This window comes from Petaurus breviceps, unplaced genomic scaffold (assembly GCF_028583685.1).
Source record: "Petaurus breviceps papuanus isolate PSGF00001 unplaced genomic scaffold, PetGlider_PUasm1.0 90556, whole genome shotgun sequence".
Classification (NCBI taxonomy): Eukaryota; Metazoa; Chordata; class Mammalia; order Diprotodontia; family Petauridae; genus Petaurus; species Petaurus breviceps.
The window spans coordinates 4418712-4435354 of record NW_027187273.1 but is presented as its reverse complement, the minus strand read 5'-3'; the positions used below and the strand labels follow the sequence as shown (position 1 = coordinate 4435354).

The 16643-nt window shown below is 38.9% G+C and overlaps 2 protein-coding genes across 7 annotated transcripts in view; both read left to right on the top strand.

The window, feature by feature from the left end:
* The window catches only part of PLEKHB2 (pleckstrin homology domain containing B2), a 457251-nt gene that overhangs the window by 35905 nt on the left and 404703 nt on the right, over positions 1 to 16643 (top strand). The gene's annotated exons all lie outside the window — the stretch shown is intronic.
* ARHGEF4 (Rho guanine nucleotide exchange factor 4) overlaps positions 1 to 16643 on the top strand; it is a 533634-nt gene that overhangs the window by 293447 nt on the left and 223544 nt on the right. For 5 of the 6 annotated variants that reach the window (XM_069063354.1, XM_069063355.1, XM_069063357.1 and 2 more), the window contains one exon: positions 12120 to 12249. In XM_069063354.1, coding sequence (XP_068919455.1) covers positions 12120 to 12249 — 130 coding nt within the window. Of the gene's footprint in view, positions 1 to 5815; positions 6040 to 12119; positions 12250 to 16643 lie in introns of those variants that run through there. The other variant, XM_069063360.1, reaches the window with a different exon arrangement.

The window sequence follows — 16643 nt, the reverse complement described above, 5'->3', positions numbered from 1 at the left end:
ATGGGTAGCAAAAACATTGTTATTTCATATCTATGATTCTTTAATGTAAGATGATGTAGGATATTCCTCAGATAGAAGTGACACCCACTGATACTCACATGTAACATTCCTGTAATTTATAGTCTTAGAGATTTACCTAAGACACCAAGAGGTTAGAATCTAACTAATCCCCTTAATAAAAGGATTTGTTCTATAAAACTTGTACTCAGTCAAAAGGCTGTGCCCCTGGACCTAGAAGGCCACATATGAACTTGAGGCCTCAGGTTCCCTAGCCCTGGGTTAGGTGATTGGTTCATATTGTCAGTCTGAGTCAGAGACAAGACTTGAACCCAGATCTTCTTCTTGCTAAAGATGGCCCTCTCTTTATTATACCGTCTTTCCTCCAGTGAGTTTTTATTATATACCTTTTGTAATTAAGAAAAACCTGATACTCAAAAAAGTTTAGTAATTTACCTATGGTCACTGCTAGAAACCAGTAAAAAGGACATTTGAACTGGGGCCTCCTGACTCTCAACTTCCATTAAGAGAAAATATTTTGGGGCGGCCAGGTGGCTCAACGAGTAAGAGCACCGGCTTTAGTGTTGGGATGATCTGGGGATCAAATCTGGGCTCAGATACTTAGCACCACACCCAGAAATAACTGGCTGTGTAACCTTGAGCAAGTTACTTAACCCCGATTGCTTTATTTAAAAAAAAAAAGAGAAAATATTTTGACTTTTTCTATTCCTTCAAGGAAAGGCACATAACATAAAAAATAAAGGTGGTGATTTAGAACTCATGCTTTTTATGGGTCTAAGATTCACTTGAGTGCTGTAGAATCAGACTCAGAACCAATATTTGGAAAGCCTAAATACTCCCAGGAAACATAAGGTGATGCAGTTTGGGAAACTATCTTTTACTAAGGCCATGAAACTTGCAGAAAATATATAGTCAGACTCAGTCTGTGGTTCAGATGTTATTATCTTTCCAATAAAAGTTTGCTCCTGTGTCTTGTGGTCTAGTCACTGGTTTTGTTAACCCCTGAACTCGGATTGAGTTTCCAGAAACACTAAGGTTGTGCTTTTGGAGCCATGTCACCATGGTTACAGGATGTTGCTCAAGTGTTTCCAAAGGTGCTAAATATGACCTACTTTGAAAGGCTCCAAATCAGGGTGGAAAAAAAAAAGTCTATCACTTGTGTCATTTTTGAGAACTTAACAGTGATACTTCACAGAGCCGTGATTTCATTGGTGCAGGTACTCAGTCCATCAACACAGGTTCACAACCCCTCAGTATCCTAGGAGATGGGCTTTAGGGATGGTCCAGCCCCTCAGATTCATCGTCCAGTAGCCAATCAAGTGGTGAACTTCTCGGTGCTCAGTTTGTATGGTCCTGGGATGACAAATGTATAGTTGGCTGCTGAGCAGATACGCGAAGCCTTCCAGGGTGACAGGACCAGCCAGAGTTTGTACTATGGTGGCATGACTTCCCAGAGTCACCTCTATGCCACAATGAGGAATCAGAGGAAGATTTTGGTAGAGGCATGTTTTGTCTTGTTTTTAAATTTAAAATCTTAAAAGAAACTTTTTTTTGGAGGGGGAGGAAGGGCAGTTGGGGTTAAGTGACTTGCCCAAGGTCACACAGCTAGTAAGTGTGTCAAGTGTCTGAGGCTGGATTTGAACTCAGGTCCTCCTGACTCTAGGGCCGGTGCTCTATTCACTGCACCATCTAGCCGCTCCAAAAGAAAATTTTTAAGGAAAAACTCCTGCAGACTATCAGTGCTCCATGTAGGAACTGCTTGACAGTTATTATATACTATTTGTTTTAGGCCTGAGACTCCAGAGATGGTGTTGACACAGGGATGGGCCATGCTACTTTCTAGGAATGGCTAGAGGCAGTCATTAGGAACATGATGGGCCCCTTGAAATTCTGCTTTAATACTCCCTAGCCCATTCATGAGCCTCCTTTCTATCTAACACTTGCTCCTTTGAACTCTGCCCTTCCCTAGATGTTTATGCCTCCCACTGTCAGCCATGACAGTCTTAATAATAGCTAATAATAAGAATGCTTAACATGCATACAGGGCATCTGGGTGGTTCAGTGTATAGAGTGCCAGGCCTTCCTGATGAGTCTTCCTGAGCTCAAATCTGACCCCAGATACTTATTAGCTGCCTCACCCTGGGCAAATCACTTAACCCTGTTTACCTCAGCTTTCTCATCTGTAAAATGAGCTGGAGAAGGAAATGTCAGACCATTATTTTTGCTAAAAAAAAAAAAAACAAAAACGCAAATGGGGTCACGAAGAGTCAGACACAACTTAAAAATGACTGAACAACAACAAAAAAGTGTATATGACACTTTGAGGTTTACAAAACACTTTATGCATATTATCTCCTTTTATTCTCACAACAACCCTGGGAGATGGTGCTATTATTAAACTCATTTTACAGATGAGGAAATTGTAGGTAGAGAAGTCAAATTACTTGCCTGAGGTCATAGAAGTAGTAAGTACCTGAGGCAAAGCTCTGGTCTTCCTGACTCTAAGGCCAGTTCTGGTGTTTCCCCGATAATAAGACACTGTCTTATTAATTTTTTTTGGACAGAAAAACACCAGAGGGCTTATTTTCAGGGGAGGGCTTATTTTAATGAACATTGACAGCAATTTTAATAAACAGGTAAATGTGAACAAAAAAATGTACCTTTATTCAATAAGCAAATCACTGGGGAAGAACAGGATGACGCGCTCACTGCTGCAGCTCTGATTGGATGCAGCTCAGAGTGCGGTGTGCGTTTCATGGCGGGGGGACGGTGCATACAGAGGGTACCATAATGTAGCATGTAGCGCAGGGGATCACCTTCACTACAGTAGCAATCTCAATAGGGCTTATTTTCAGGGGAGGGATTATTTTAGAGGAATCTTACACAGTAAGGGGAGGGCTTATTTTTGGGATAGGTCTTATTATCGGGGAAACACGGTACATCACCTAATGTCATTAAGACTTTAGAGTCACCAAGCCCTGCTCTCTCAGAGTAATGCATACTGGAAAACACAAATCCTTTTTTTTTTAATCATAAACCCCTTTGACAGTCTAACCAAGCCTATGGCTCCCTTCCTGGTGTGTATGTATTTTTTTTAATAATAGAAGGAAATGTTAAACTTTTGCTATAGGTTAGTGAAAATACAAATGTAAACATTTTCCCATCCAAATTCACAGCCCCCTGAAAATGTGTCCATAAATTCCTACAAGGAGTCTGCTTCCTTGTTAAGGTTAAGATCCTAGGTTAAGAATCTCTACTTTAAAATGATCTCTCACAGTTCTCAACCCACCCACCTTAAAACTCCCTTTCCCTCTGTGGCCATAGGTCAAGAGCAAAGCAATCTATCAAACTAAATTACTTTCCAGTGCTCAGCCCATTCTACACTATGAAAAGTCAATCCCAGTGGAATTGATAAAGTAAATTTTTGGAGCAATTGCTATGCTGAAGGATGATTTTGACTCATCTTAGGAGGAAAACAATCTGGTTTAATCAATTTACCTGAAGTTTGAATGGATAACTAATAATACCACTCACATAGATATATACACATAAATATCCATTTATACATGCACATATACATATACATGTGTGTGCATTCACACACAGACATACCCTCACAACAGCAGCTTTCTTATGAAATTTCTTTAAGGTATTGATGGGGCATTCAGGAATGAGTGGCAGCTGCCTAATAACCCAGTTGAATACATGTCTAGTGGTGGAATTTAAGGACAAATATTTGAGGAGGCTGATGGTATAAAGAACTGAAGAAGCAAACTTTATTGATATAATTGATTTTGTTATTTGAATTTATGATACAATATTGATTTTTATTTATTGGTATAATTCAATAAATATAGCTATTTCTTTTAAAATTATCAAAGGGGAAACATATGGATATAGGAAGGGGGAAGAAGGGGCACAAATAGGGAAAAAAGAGATGATCATTTATCTTGTGTGAGGTAGTGTGGAGCATTGGAAGGAACCCTGGATTTTGAGCCAGCAGATCTGGGTTCTGATCCCAGCTGTGCTATACTGTGTAACTTTGAGCATGTCAGTCAACCTCTCTGGGCTCATTTTCTCTATTTGTAAATGAGGGGGTTGGATGAGATTACTTCTAAGGTCCCTTGGGGCTTCAGCTTTAAGATCCTGTGATCTCTGCCTCCTCTGGTGAAGGAGGTCAGAGGCTTTTCAACTTTCACTTTTAGAGACAAAGAAAAGCCAAGTCATGATTCAATAGAAGACACCGAGAAGTGAAAACCACAGTCATTTAGTAGGCCTGATTGTCTAGGAGTGGGGCAGTGACTGGCATTACTCTCCTAACCCTGGGAATGGATCCTTCATGCCAGCATGTTGGGTACGAGCTGCATTTTTTTTGTTTTTGTTTTTTAAAGCAATTGGGGTTAAGTAACTTGCTCAAGGTTACATGGCCAGTTATTGCATTGTTTTTTTTAAAAAGAGGGGCTTGATCCCTCAAAAAATGTAACTGCTTTGATAAGGTGGTAGACGAAGTCTACCTAGATGTCAGCCAGGCATTTGACAAAGCTCCTCATAGTGTGACTCCTCTGAGATGAGATGGAAAGAAGGGGGCAGGATTGCTAACACATTTAAGTGGATTCCCAACTGGCTGAATGACTAGGCCCAAAGAATACGAATAAATGGGACAATGTCAACCTCTTGCAACTGTAGGAAAAAGCCCTTGGCCCTGTCCTGTTCAACATTTTCATCAAAGATTTGGATAAAACCACAGAGGGCATGTTTCGCAAATTTGTGGATAATGTAAAACTGGGAGGGATAGCTAATACATTGAACAAGAGAATCCAAATTTAAGAGGATCCCAGCAAGCTAGAATCATGGTCTAATACTCATATATATATATATATGCACACACATATAATACACATACATATACATATATATATTTTTAATGAGCATATATATTTTAACAGGTGGTGCAGTGGACAGTGCAGTGCAACTGGAGGCAGGAGTACCTGAGTTCAAATTTGACCTCAGACACTAGCTGTGTGACCCTGGGCAAGTTACTTTACTTCTGCTTGCCTCGGTTTCCTCATCTGTAAAAGAGGTATAATAATAATACCTACCTCCAAGATGTTTTGACTATAAAATGAAATAACACTTGCAAAGTGCTTTGTACTTTAAAGTGCTATGTAAATGATAGCTATCATCGCTATTATTATATTTTTATTCAAAAATCCAATTGAATGGGGATAGCATGAGCCTAAAACATCTGTCTTTTTATTTCTTCCATGAGTGGTTTAACAGCAGTTTATGTTAAAAATAACTGGGGTGTAATAGTTGACCACAAGCTCTCCATAAATCAAACGTGAGACATGGTAACTAATAATAACATATTTTCATAGCGTATGACAAGTTACAAAGTGCTCTACTCTCCATTAAACAATCATGTCAGGTAGGAGTATGAGGAATATTTTCATCAGTTTACAGAAGAGGAAACTTAGTTAAATGGCTCACTCAGGGGTCACATAGCCAATAAATGGTAGAGCAGGTACTCACACCCAGGTCTTTTGATTCTAGCTCCATCAAACCATGCTGCTTTCCATGTAACCTTAGTCCACATGAAGATAAGATAGTGTGCAGTTCAAGGAAAGTATGAATCCCACAAAACTCTGTATTGGTCATGACATAGCATGTATTGAGCTAGACACTGATGCACTAGAATATATAAAGAAAGGAATGATCAGCTCTGTCAGAGGGTTGTAAATATCCTATGATGAATACTTGGGGAATGAGGAAGAGGATCTTTAGAATGCGATAGGGGTCTTCAGATATTTGGAGGACCATCATATGGAAGTGGGATGACGCTTGTCCTGTGTCTCTCCAGAAAGGCAGAACTAAGACCAACTAATGAAAGCTATAGGAAGGCAGTTTTCAGCTAAATATAAGGATCAACTATTATTAGAGCTGCTTAACTAAAAAGAGTGAGCCCTGGATCACTGAAAATATTCCAGAGGAGGTTGAATGACTGACCATCTGTCAAGTATGGTATGGTGGGGGAGGAAGAGAAGTGGGAGCGGGGTGGATTTCTGCATTAGGTAGACAGTTGGGTTTCTGAGGGTCTTTCTGACTGTGAGATTCTGTGATTCTAAAAGTCTATCCAAGCTAGGGAAAAAAAGTAGTCTGAGAGTTGGTAGCACCAATTTCTAGTCCTTGCATTGTCACTAACTGTGTTTTATTGGGCAAGGCACTCTTAGCCTTTCTATACTCAGTTCCTTCGTTTGTCAAATATCCTAATTTATTTCACTAAATTTTTATTGGGAATCAAATGAAAAAGCAGAAGTGCAAGTGCTCAAAAATCAGAAGTGCTATACAAAGATAAGGGATTATGATTTCTTTATTCTCTCTCTGAAATGAAGAATAGAAGAAAACCTACCCATGTCTAGGAATAAATTTAATAATCAGGGAGCTTTAATTCCTCCTGCTTGTGAGATCAATATAATTGTTATAAAAATGAATACTTCAAGAAATGGTTTCTATAGAAATGGAAATTATCCATTGTGTTTTTCATTAAGGCCTGAAAAATGTGGTCGGCATCGCACAATTTTATCTGGAGATTTGGGAGGGGGGAGGGGCCCTTAGAGAGTTATTGCCATCAGGTTTCTATTTAAAAATTACCCTGGTAGAAATCACTTCACTTCGTGCTGCAAATCAACATGGAAATGTAGCTGATCAGCTCTTGATTACCCCCCATCCTCAATCCTACACGTTGATCATTCAAATTCACATATAATTCAGAAGTCATTTCTAAAGAATTTGTTTGTTCATATATCAATCAACTAGTATTTTATGGATACAAATTGTGTTCCTAGCCCTATGTGATCACCAGATAATAATGATAATAATTATTATTATTTATAAGTCACTTTAAGTTTGCAAAACACTTTACATATCGTCTCATTTTTATCTTCACAACAACCTTGTAGAGTAGATGCTCTTATTATTCTCATTTTACAGATGAGGAAACTGAGGTTAAGAAAGGTTCAACAACTTGTATAGGATCTCACAACTAGTAAATGTCTGAGTCAGGATTTGAACTCAGGTCTTCCTGATTTCAAGTCCAGTGTACTAAATCACCTAGCTGTCTCATAGAATATGTGAGCTAGAATGGACCTTAGTGGTTATCCAGTATAATCTCTGCAGTTTTACAGATGAAGAACTCTCTGAGACCTTAAATGACTTGGACAGGGTTATACAAGTAGCAAGTAGCAGAACCCAGAACCAAATCCAAGTTGACTACATATCCACTTTTTTCTACTCTATCCCATGCTGACTGAGAATTGCGTATAAATAGGGACAAAGGAAGACAGACTAGAAATGTGTCTGAAAAGGAGGGGGAAGGAAAAAGTAGTTATAGAACCCATAAAAAAGACCAATGCACCACAAATCAAAGAGGATTCCCAAAGCCTCTGTCAGATGACAACAGAGGTCTTGGAGGAGGAGGAGAATGGCAACCACTGATAAAATATTCCCAGGTGCCTGCAAATCATCTGGATGGCAAACCACCTTTGGTCTATTCACAGGAATAGGAATCCGCAATAGAGGATTTGAGGAAAAGGGGAAGACAAGGTCATTTCCCTAGCATCAAAGTGTCTAGTTGGGGAGACAAGAAGCAATTAGAACAATTAGAGAACAAGGCAGTATATAATAAAGTGCCAAGAGGGTTGGTACAAATAGCAAGAAAAAAGGAGACTACTTAATATGGTGTTAATTAGGCAGCATAGGCAAGAAATGCAAAACAGATTGGAGGACGGAAGAACCAGAGTGAACTAGGGTCATTAGGGAAATTTTCATGGAACTTGACTTGGGTCTCACAGGATTTGGAAAGGCAGAGAGAATGAGAAAGGGTATTTCAAGCAGGGGAGAAATCAACGGAAAATTTAGACAGAGATGATTTTGTTTCTTTTCCATAGTCAACACTCAGATAGGGTGATAGTTCTATATTTATAGTCAGTACTTAGCATCTCTTTCCTTTAAGAATGGAAACCTCCTTGTATAAATGGTCAACCCATTGTCAGCCGTGTTTGAGGTGTGTCAATGAAGTTTGTGAAGATGTAGATGTTCTATATGTTGTATTAAGTAAGAAATAAGCTACATAATGGGAAACAGTGTTTTTCTAGGCACCTCAGAGAGTGCCTTCCAGGTATGCTTTTAAATTATTATCCTGATTTAAGTATCACCATTTGTGTTCAGAGCTAGGAGGTATTTTATTAGGATTAAGGATTTAGGCTTAGAATGTTCCAGGAATCTTTCTGGGGTATCACTGTGTTTACTGGTTTCCCATTTTTTGATTGAGTATAAAGATGGTATAACTATAAAGTAGACAATTTATTTTGTGGCTTATAGATTATTAGTCTCATGACTTTATAGTCATGTTCGTTTGTTTTTTAAAAAGGCATTTTTTAAAATCCAAATTCTACACATTCTTCAAAATCAAGCTCAGCAATTTACCTTCCCATCAGATCTTAAGACTTATAGGTGAAATAGACCATTGAGGTCATCTAGGCCCATCCGTGCATTTTACTCAGTAAACTGAGAATCAAAGGAGCTAACAGAAATACCTAAGGTCTCACAGATAGTAAGTTTAAGGGTTGGGATTTGGATCTAGGTCTTCTGGTCCCAAATCTAGCTCTCTGTTTTGCTGCTATAACATGGTGCCTCCTTTACCTAACTTTCCAGGACCATGGCAGCCTGCCTCCTCTGAACTCCATTTGTCTATAGGGCTGCTGTCTGTAATATTTGACCTAATATTTATCATATACTGCCTTGGATTGGTAGCTATACTTTCCTGTATTTATGTCTTATTTCCCCAACTAGATGAAAATGCTGCCACTAAATTTTCCCCTGGTCTTATACCTCCTGTAGCACCTAGCAAAGAGCCAGGTATGGGGTAGACACTCAGACACTTGTCTGAAGTTGATTAAAGGAAGTCCTGGCCTTGCACGTTTTCAGAAGCTTTAGCAAACTGGAGGGAGGGCTGCTGTCTGGATAGATATGCAAGGTAAGATATATATTCCTGTGGCTATATTTGTGTGCTGATCCTTTAGCAGTGAAGGTAGTGCCCAGCAGTGCAGTATGAATAAAGTCAGGAAAGTACCCTGCTGTCATGGAAAGCACACTCACCCAGGAATCAGGAAACCTGAGTTTTGATCTTGGTCCTATCATAGCAACAATAACATGTACATCACACTTTAAGGTTTGCAGAGTTCTCTATTATACACCATCACACTTTGATCCTTGCAGCCACCCTATGAGATAGGTGCTATTATTATCCTCATTTTACAGATGTGGAAACTGAGGCACAAAATGATTAAGTGACTTGCCCAGAGTCTGAGATCAGATTAAAATTTAGGTCTTCCTGATGCCAAATCTAGTTTGTTTAATCCATTGCACCACTCAGCTGCTTCATTAACTTGCTGTTTGACCTTAAGGAAATTATTTCCCTTCCCTGGGCCTCAGTCTGCTCATCTGCAAAATGAAACCATTGGACTATACTCCCTTCCAACTCTAAAACCCCATGATCCTATGAATTAATGACCTCAAAGGCTCCTTTCAGCCCTAAAATTCCATGATTTTAGAGTTGAGCAATTTAACCCTGAAGGAAAAGGACCTAGACTGAAGTCAGGATTTATGATAAATTCCTTATCTGTGAGGAATAGTATATCCTATCCTTGTCAGAGTCCTGATTCATCTCTTTCCATCTTTCTCCTTTTGTCTCCTCTGAACTCCTTTGCCTTAACAAAGCACTTAAGACTTTATTTTCTCTTTTTTAAATTACTTTTCCTTTCCATGGTGGTACCTCGGTCCTGGTGGTGATGAATAGAGGAAAAAATAGCTTTGTCTCCTTCCCAGAATCTACATGTGGATAAAAAAAAGACATTTTTATATTGAACTGAGGTCAGCCCTCTGGTTTCATCTCCCACACTGGAATGGAAAAATTTCAAGGTTCCCAATTAAGAATGGGCATGATATTTGTGCCAACAAGACCAGAATCTGTCATTAATTAGGACCAATTTTCATTCAATACCTTCCCAGGTCTCTTACCCCATTTTCCCTAACTCCTGGATGCTTAGAGCTCCTAAATGCAGAGGCCTCCACCATGGCCTGAATTTCCTGGGTAGCTTGAAATATATTCCCTATGTTTTTTAAGACTTTGCTTATAGTTAACTGTTTGGGAAAGTAATCTTATATGATTATGGGTTAATGTATTACCCCTTCCATAATATAAAGAAATTTTCATCACTTGCATTTAAATATGAATATTGTTCATTACTTACATTTATATACTGAGGACCTTCATCAGAACAAGCCTGTATGGGAGTTTATGCAAATATTATTCCCATTTTTTAAAAGCCAAGAGACTGCTATAATCTTTAGGAATAAAGCTCTACTGTTGGAAATTCAAATACTGTGATATCAAGGGGAGAAGAAAATTATGCTTACTATAATAATTATAAAGATATATGTGAGAAGCGACATGGTTCTGATGACTAGAGAGAGACTAGCCTAGAGTCACAAAGATATAGTGTATATAGCAGTGGAGTTGGGGTTACGAAGATTGGTGTTCCAATATTGCCTTAGAGTTTTACTAGCTATGTGGGTCTATCTGGACCTCAGTTTTGTCTTCTTTGAAAGGAGAGGATTTGACTTAGATGGCCTCTAAAATCCCTTTCAACTCTAAATCAGTTATACAACCTGGGTTCAATTGACTCAGTCAGAAAGACCGGGGTTCAAGAGTAACCACACAAGAAGTCACTTGACCTCTGAGGGTCCTCAGCAATTCTCTTAAACAAAATTGCAAATGAATTGCTAATTTGTACTGGTGGAGGAGTTTCCACAATCCAGATGCTATGTAATAGAGCTAAATATTGGACCAGCTCCATTGAGGTAGGTTTCCATATTGCAGTATAATGAACTGAGGCAAGTATTGGGGAAGTAGGGAATAGGAGAGAAGTGGAAAGGCAAAGTTAGGAGAGAGATGCTGCTATCTCACTATGCTAGCCCGAATACTGACTTTCTTTCACAGTCTCTTGCTGTACTTTATTCAGAGTCACTCATGCAGCAACTCAATAAGCATTAGCTGATGACTTTTTAAAATCCCCAGACATAGTAATTTATCAAATAGAAATTTGACACAGAAATGTCAGTGAAGTTTTGTTTGTTATTTTTCATTTTTTGTTTCCGCAATGTAGAGCTGCTCCAACTAAAACACATTCTTATGAGAGGGGATAGGGAAAGGGACTGCATCTGTGATTTCATTGGTTTAGGGAATTCCCAGGTGAGGAAATTCCCTCTACCATTTCAGGTGAGCACCTTCTCTGCAATTCTTAGTCTTAGAGATGCCTAAAAAACACTGCCTTGCTCAGGGTCACCCCACCAGTATATGTCAGAGATTAGATGGACATCAACCAGCCAGAACCTTCTGGTTTCAAGGCTGGCCTCTCTACTCTACCAGGCTGCTTTTTTTGTCCTTAACGAAAAAAATAAAAATGTCACATTTTCATGTCCTTCCAGTAAAACTGGGGCTTCATGAAACCTATGAGGATTGTAGAATCCCACCAGTCCCTTCAGAAGTAGAGACTCTGCCAATGGATCCAGCAGGACTGGACCAATCAAAATCGTGAAGGCACAAAAGTTGGGGTTTTGGGGGGGGGAGGAAGGGTAGGCCTACCTGTGTCTCCTCAGCCCCTCAGCCCCACCCAGATACCCCAGTTCCTCATGCTGCCTGAATTGCTTTGGTCAGGGAGTAACGGACTTAAAATGGCATCCCTCCAAGGAGTATATGCATAAAAAATAAAATAAAATATAGGAGAGCCTGATGAGAACAATGTCTAACTCTAAGAAAACACCATTAAAAGCACCATGACAGATAGTGGGTAATGATTTTGTTTTGTTTGTTTTGGCAGAGAGCCCTTTCCCACTTCCTTCACATCTTACCACATCAACAGCTATTCTATCTGGGGTGGACAAGATTTGAGTGAAGGAGGGAGGGGGCAAAAGGGAAATCAGTGACAAGAAAATAAATCTTAGTTCACTTTTGATTCTTCCTCTTTCCTCTCCATCTGCAGGCTCGCATGAAGATGTCCCTTACTTCCCCTGTGCCTTTAGACATTCTTACTCTGAAGATACAGCCATTCTCCCAGAGTGCACCAACCTGTTTGGACCACAAGTGCTGGAGGGAGCGTGTCCCATTCTCTAGTAAGTACATAATTTCCTTTTCGCTTTGGAGACACCTACTTCCCTTTAGCAGGGAAAGCTGACGGGGTCTGTTTGTTGTTGGGGCCTGCAGACTGTTTTGTTGGTTTGTTTGATAGAAGGATGTGATAGCAATTCATTCCTGCTCCTGGCAGAGTGGTTATCAAGAAAAAGGATTGATATCAAATTTCATTAGATGTGCTATCACAGAAGAAGACTCTGTATAACCAAACAGATCTTTCAGGCAGGATTGCACAATGGAAATTTTATTTTAAGCTCTATTTAATAACAGAAATTTCTGGCTCAGCCAAATAGCATAGTAAGGTCTTCAGTGTGTTATAACTGGGATTCAACTGGTATTAAAAAATAAAAAACTATTTCATAGAAATTCTTCTTTTATATTTTACGTGCTGAGGGATGAAATTGAGAATTCTTCCATTTGCAAGGCACTGGCTTCTTAGTCGTTTATGGCCACAGAAGGTTTGGACTTGGTTTTTGCTTGGTCAAATAATCCTTCAGTCAGAAGGATTTAAATTTCAGCTCAGAGAGATATAGAACTAAGGATATTCAGGAAAGATTGTAAGTTGAGGATGGCAAACTGGACCTTCTAAGTTGGAAGCCGTTTTCTACCAGAAGGAAGGGATAAAGTATGTGCCCACCTAGGTGCAGCATTCCATTAGGAAAGCAGGAAGGGGAGAATTTTGTGGGTCTTTTTCATGGAGGCAAATAGCCAGGAAATCTACAAAAATACTTGACAGTCAGGGTCAGTCCAAAAATTACCTGGTTCTCAGCCTCCCTGGGTGGAGAGAATTTATTGAAGGTGACTGAGACTGTGAGGAGGAAGAAGTTATCATAGATTGACCAAAAGAGATGAAGTCAAAGCTCATAGAAACCAAGTTCATGCTCTTCTCTTTCTGAACCAGCTTCTGCAAAAGATTGGCTTTAGTGTGATAGTAATAGTGCTGGAAGAAGAGAGAGGGCTGCCTTGCTTCCATGCCATGCATGTTGCGTACCTTTCTCTCCCTACAGCTGCCATCTCCATTTGTCCTTCTAAGACTTAAAAGCAGTGGGTTATCCCTTTTGCCTCTCACACATCACTCATTCCCATGCCCATCCTATGAAGGACCAGTGGCTATTTGCCCCTTGAGTTGTGTGAGATGGGTGATCTTTCCCAGCTCTGCCCCTAAGACCAACAGTTGGGGAGGGGGGAGGTCACATTGCTCAAATTTACAAACTTGACCTCTGGATCAATCTCAGCATTCTTTCCTTGCCCAGGAACAATGGGAATGAAATGCCACAGCTGGGCAATAACAAAAGCCCCCTTCCTTAGAGAACAGAGCCCTCCTCTCAAGCTAAATCCCATCCCTCTCCTCCCCCTTCCCCCACTCAGCATGCATTTGTCCCATGAGTCTTTGCTTGTCAGGGCACTGCCTTCAAGAGTAAGAGTTGACAGCTGTGTTTATTCATTGAGTCATAATAGTCACAGGAATTAATCCTTCATTAAAGCAGCATCCCTCAAATATTAAGCTCCATAAATGGTGTCTATAAATCGACCTCTTTTTCTTCTTCCTTATGTTACCATCCTCCCCAAACCCAGCTGTCACTTCCCAAGACCAACCCTCAGCAAAAGGTTGACATTGGCCAAGTATCCTTGTGAAGGACAGGCCTTGTGAATTGGAGCCTCTTCTAAATGACCAGTGTGAGCCCTTTTGAATATTATTTACCATGTATACAGTTCAGGAACATGTGGAGTTCACACTCATATATTTGTGTACTCTTACAGGCTTGTAGCCTTAATCTCAAATTTGGAGACCAGAAAAGGAGCCATATTTTTATGCTGCATTGTCCAGTTGGTTTTATTCTGTTTTACTGAAGATAGCTGGGCTTTTAAACTAATACTTGGCAATAATCAGTAAGGGATTTTTGACAACTTTTAAAAGCATTTAAGGCAAATGAATATTTTCTAATAGGAGAACTTTATTAACTTAAATAAATACATAGAAGAGTAACCAAATAACTAAGAATAGGAGATGAGACTATTCAAAATACAGTTTAGAATCTTATGTGCTAGAATCTGGAATATTCTAATAACAATAACTCCTTGCTTACCTCATTTATAGTTTATACTCAAATAGACTTGTTATTCAAAGTTATAATGTAGACAAGTTGGGGTTTTTTGCATGTTTGAGCAAAAGAAAATCTTTGGTAAATTGGGAAGAAAAGATTAACTTTCTTTTTCATTCTTCCATATGTTCCTTTTTCTCTTTAACTCTTCTTTCACTATTCTTCACCCTTCTTTCCTTTTCTTTTAAACTATTTACTAATCACAGGAACATAGCACTTACCTGTAGGTCATCTATCTGTTACCTTCAATAACTGGACAACAGATGAAGATGAAGAAGAAAAAAAGTGCCTGGTTATTTAAAATAAATATCCAAAGCTAATGCTCTTAAGTTATATTTGCCCTCCCTCAGAACTACGTACTCTTGCTATATATACAATTAATAACACTGGCATTTATATAGGGCTTAGCAAACTTTACAAATATCTCATTTTGTGCTTTCAACAATCCCAGAAGATAGGTACTGTTATTATCGCCATTTTATAAGTGAAGAAACTGAGGCAGGTAGGAGTTAAATGACTTGCCCAGAATCACTCAGGTATTAAGTATCTGGGGCTGGTTTTGCACTCAGATCTTCCTGATTCCAGGTTTAGTGTTCTATCTACTGTACCATCTAACTATCATCTAACAGGGTTAAATATTTGATTCTTATATTCATATATGAGAGGCAGCAAACTAGACAGACGGAGCTTGCTAGTGACAGATACAAGGGGGAAAAGGGAGATATAATAGCTGACAAGGAATGAGGAGACAAAAAAACTATGTTTTTTTAAAGCAACCGGGGTTAAGTAACTTGCTCGAGGTTACACGGCCAGTTATTTTGTGTGGGTGTTAGGTATCCAAGCCCAGAACTGAACCCAGGTCTCCCGAGTCTAGGGCCAGTGCTCCTACTCACTGCGCCACCTGGCCACCCCCAGAAAAACTATATTTAAAAAGCAGGTATAAGCACAATAGCCTGGTGTCATTTAGTCCCAGGGCAAATAGCCCCTTCACACTTCAATACCCACCTGAGGGTAGCTCTCTATGACAAATGGCACAATAAGTATTTATAATAATGATTCTGAGACATCAACAGAAGTTAGATCATCAATCAACTATCAACCAATAAGCATTTATTAAGCACCTGCTATATTCCAAGTACTATGCCAAGCACTGGGAACATCCATAGAAGAATGAAACAATTTCTACTATCAAGGATCTTACATTCTAATGAAAGAATCTATTTGTCTGTCTGTCTATCTATCTTTCTATCTATCTAATCTATGTAAATATACAAACACATATATACTATATGACAAATATTATATATTCTTTAATAATATCTGCCATTTATATTGCACTTCAAAGTTTACAAAGCACTTTACAATTATTATTTCATTTGATCCTCAGAACATTTCTGGGAAGTAGGTGCTATTATTTTCCTCTTTTTACAGGTGAGGGACCTGAAGCAGATGGAGGTTAAGTTATTTGACCAGTCACACAACTAGTATATGAGGCTAGATTTGAATTCAGGTCTTCCTGACAACTCTATCATTCTTTCCATTGTATTACCTATCTGTATCTGTATCTATATCCACACACATATATCCACATATAATATATACATGTGTATATTACATATTATTCATGTATACATTTATGTTACTTATATACATGTGAGGAATAAAATATAAATAAATAGAAGGCATTAAATACAAGGTAGTTGGGAGGAGGGCATTAGTAGTTAGAGTGAGATTAGGAAAGAGGTAGAGATTTACATCTACTTCATGTAGAATGTGGCATTTGAGTCATATCTTAAAATGATGGCCAATCTTTTCTGTTAAAGAAAGCAAAGAAAGTATATTTTGAAAATATTTCTATTCAAAATAATAAAAATAAATGTTTTGGTGCATGAAATAGTAAACTTTAGTGCTCTAGAAATGACACATTCATATGGATTCCTTCCCCAGTGATGCTGAATACAGTAGGTATTGACACATGCTACATTTAACATGGTGCTAAAATACATATAGATAGCATTATCCATTTTTCAGGGTGATATTCACCTGTAGTATCAGGTAGTGGATAGATGTCTGGCCTTAGATTGAGGAAGGCCTGGATTCAAATTTTGTCTCTGACACATACTAGTTATATGATTATGGTCATGTCAATTAACTTCTCAGGGCCTTAGGGTAAGTCTTGAACTATAAGATACTGGCCATGTTGCAAATCTGCATTTTTAAAAGAAGGGAAGGAAGGAAGGAAGGAAGGAAGGAAGGAAGGAAGGAAGGAAGGA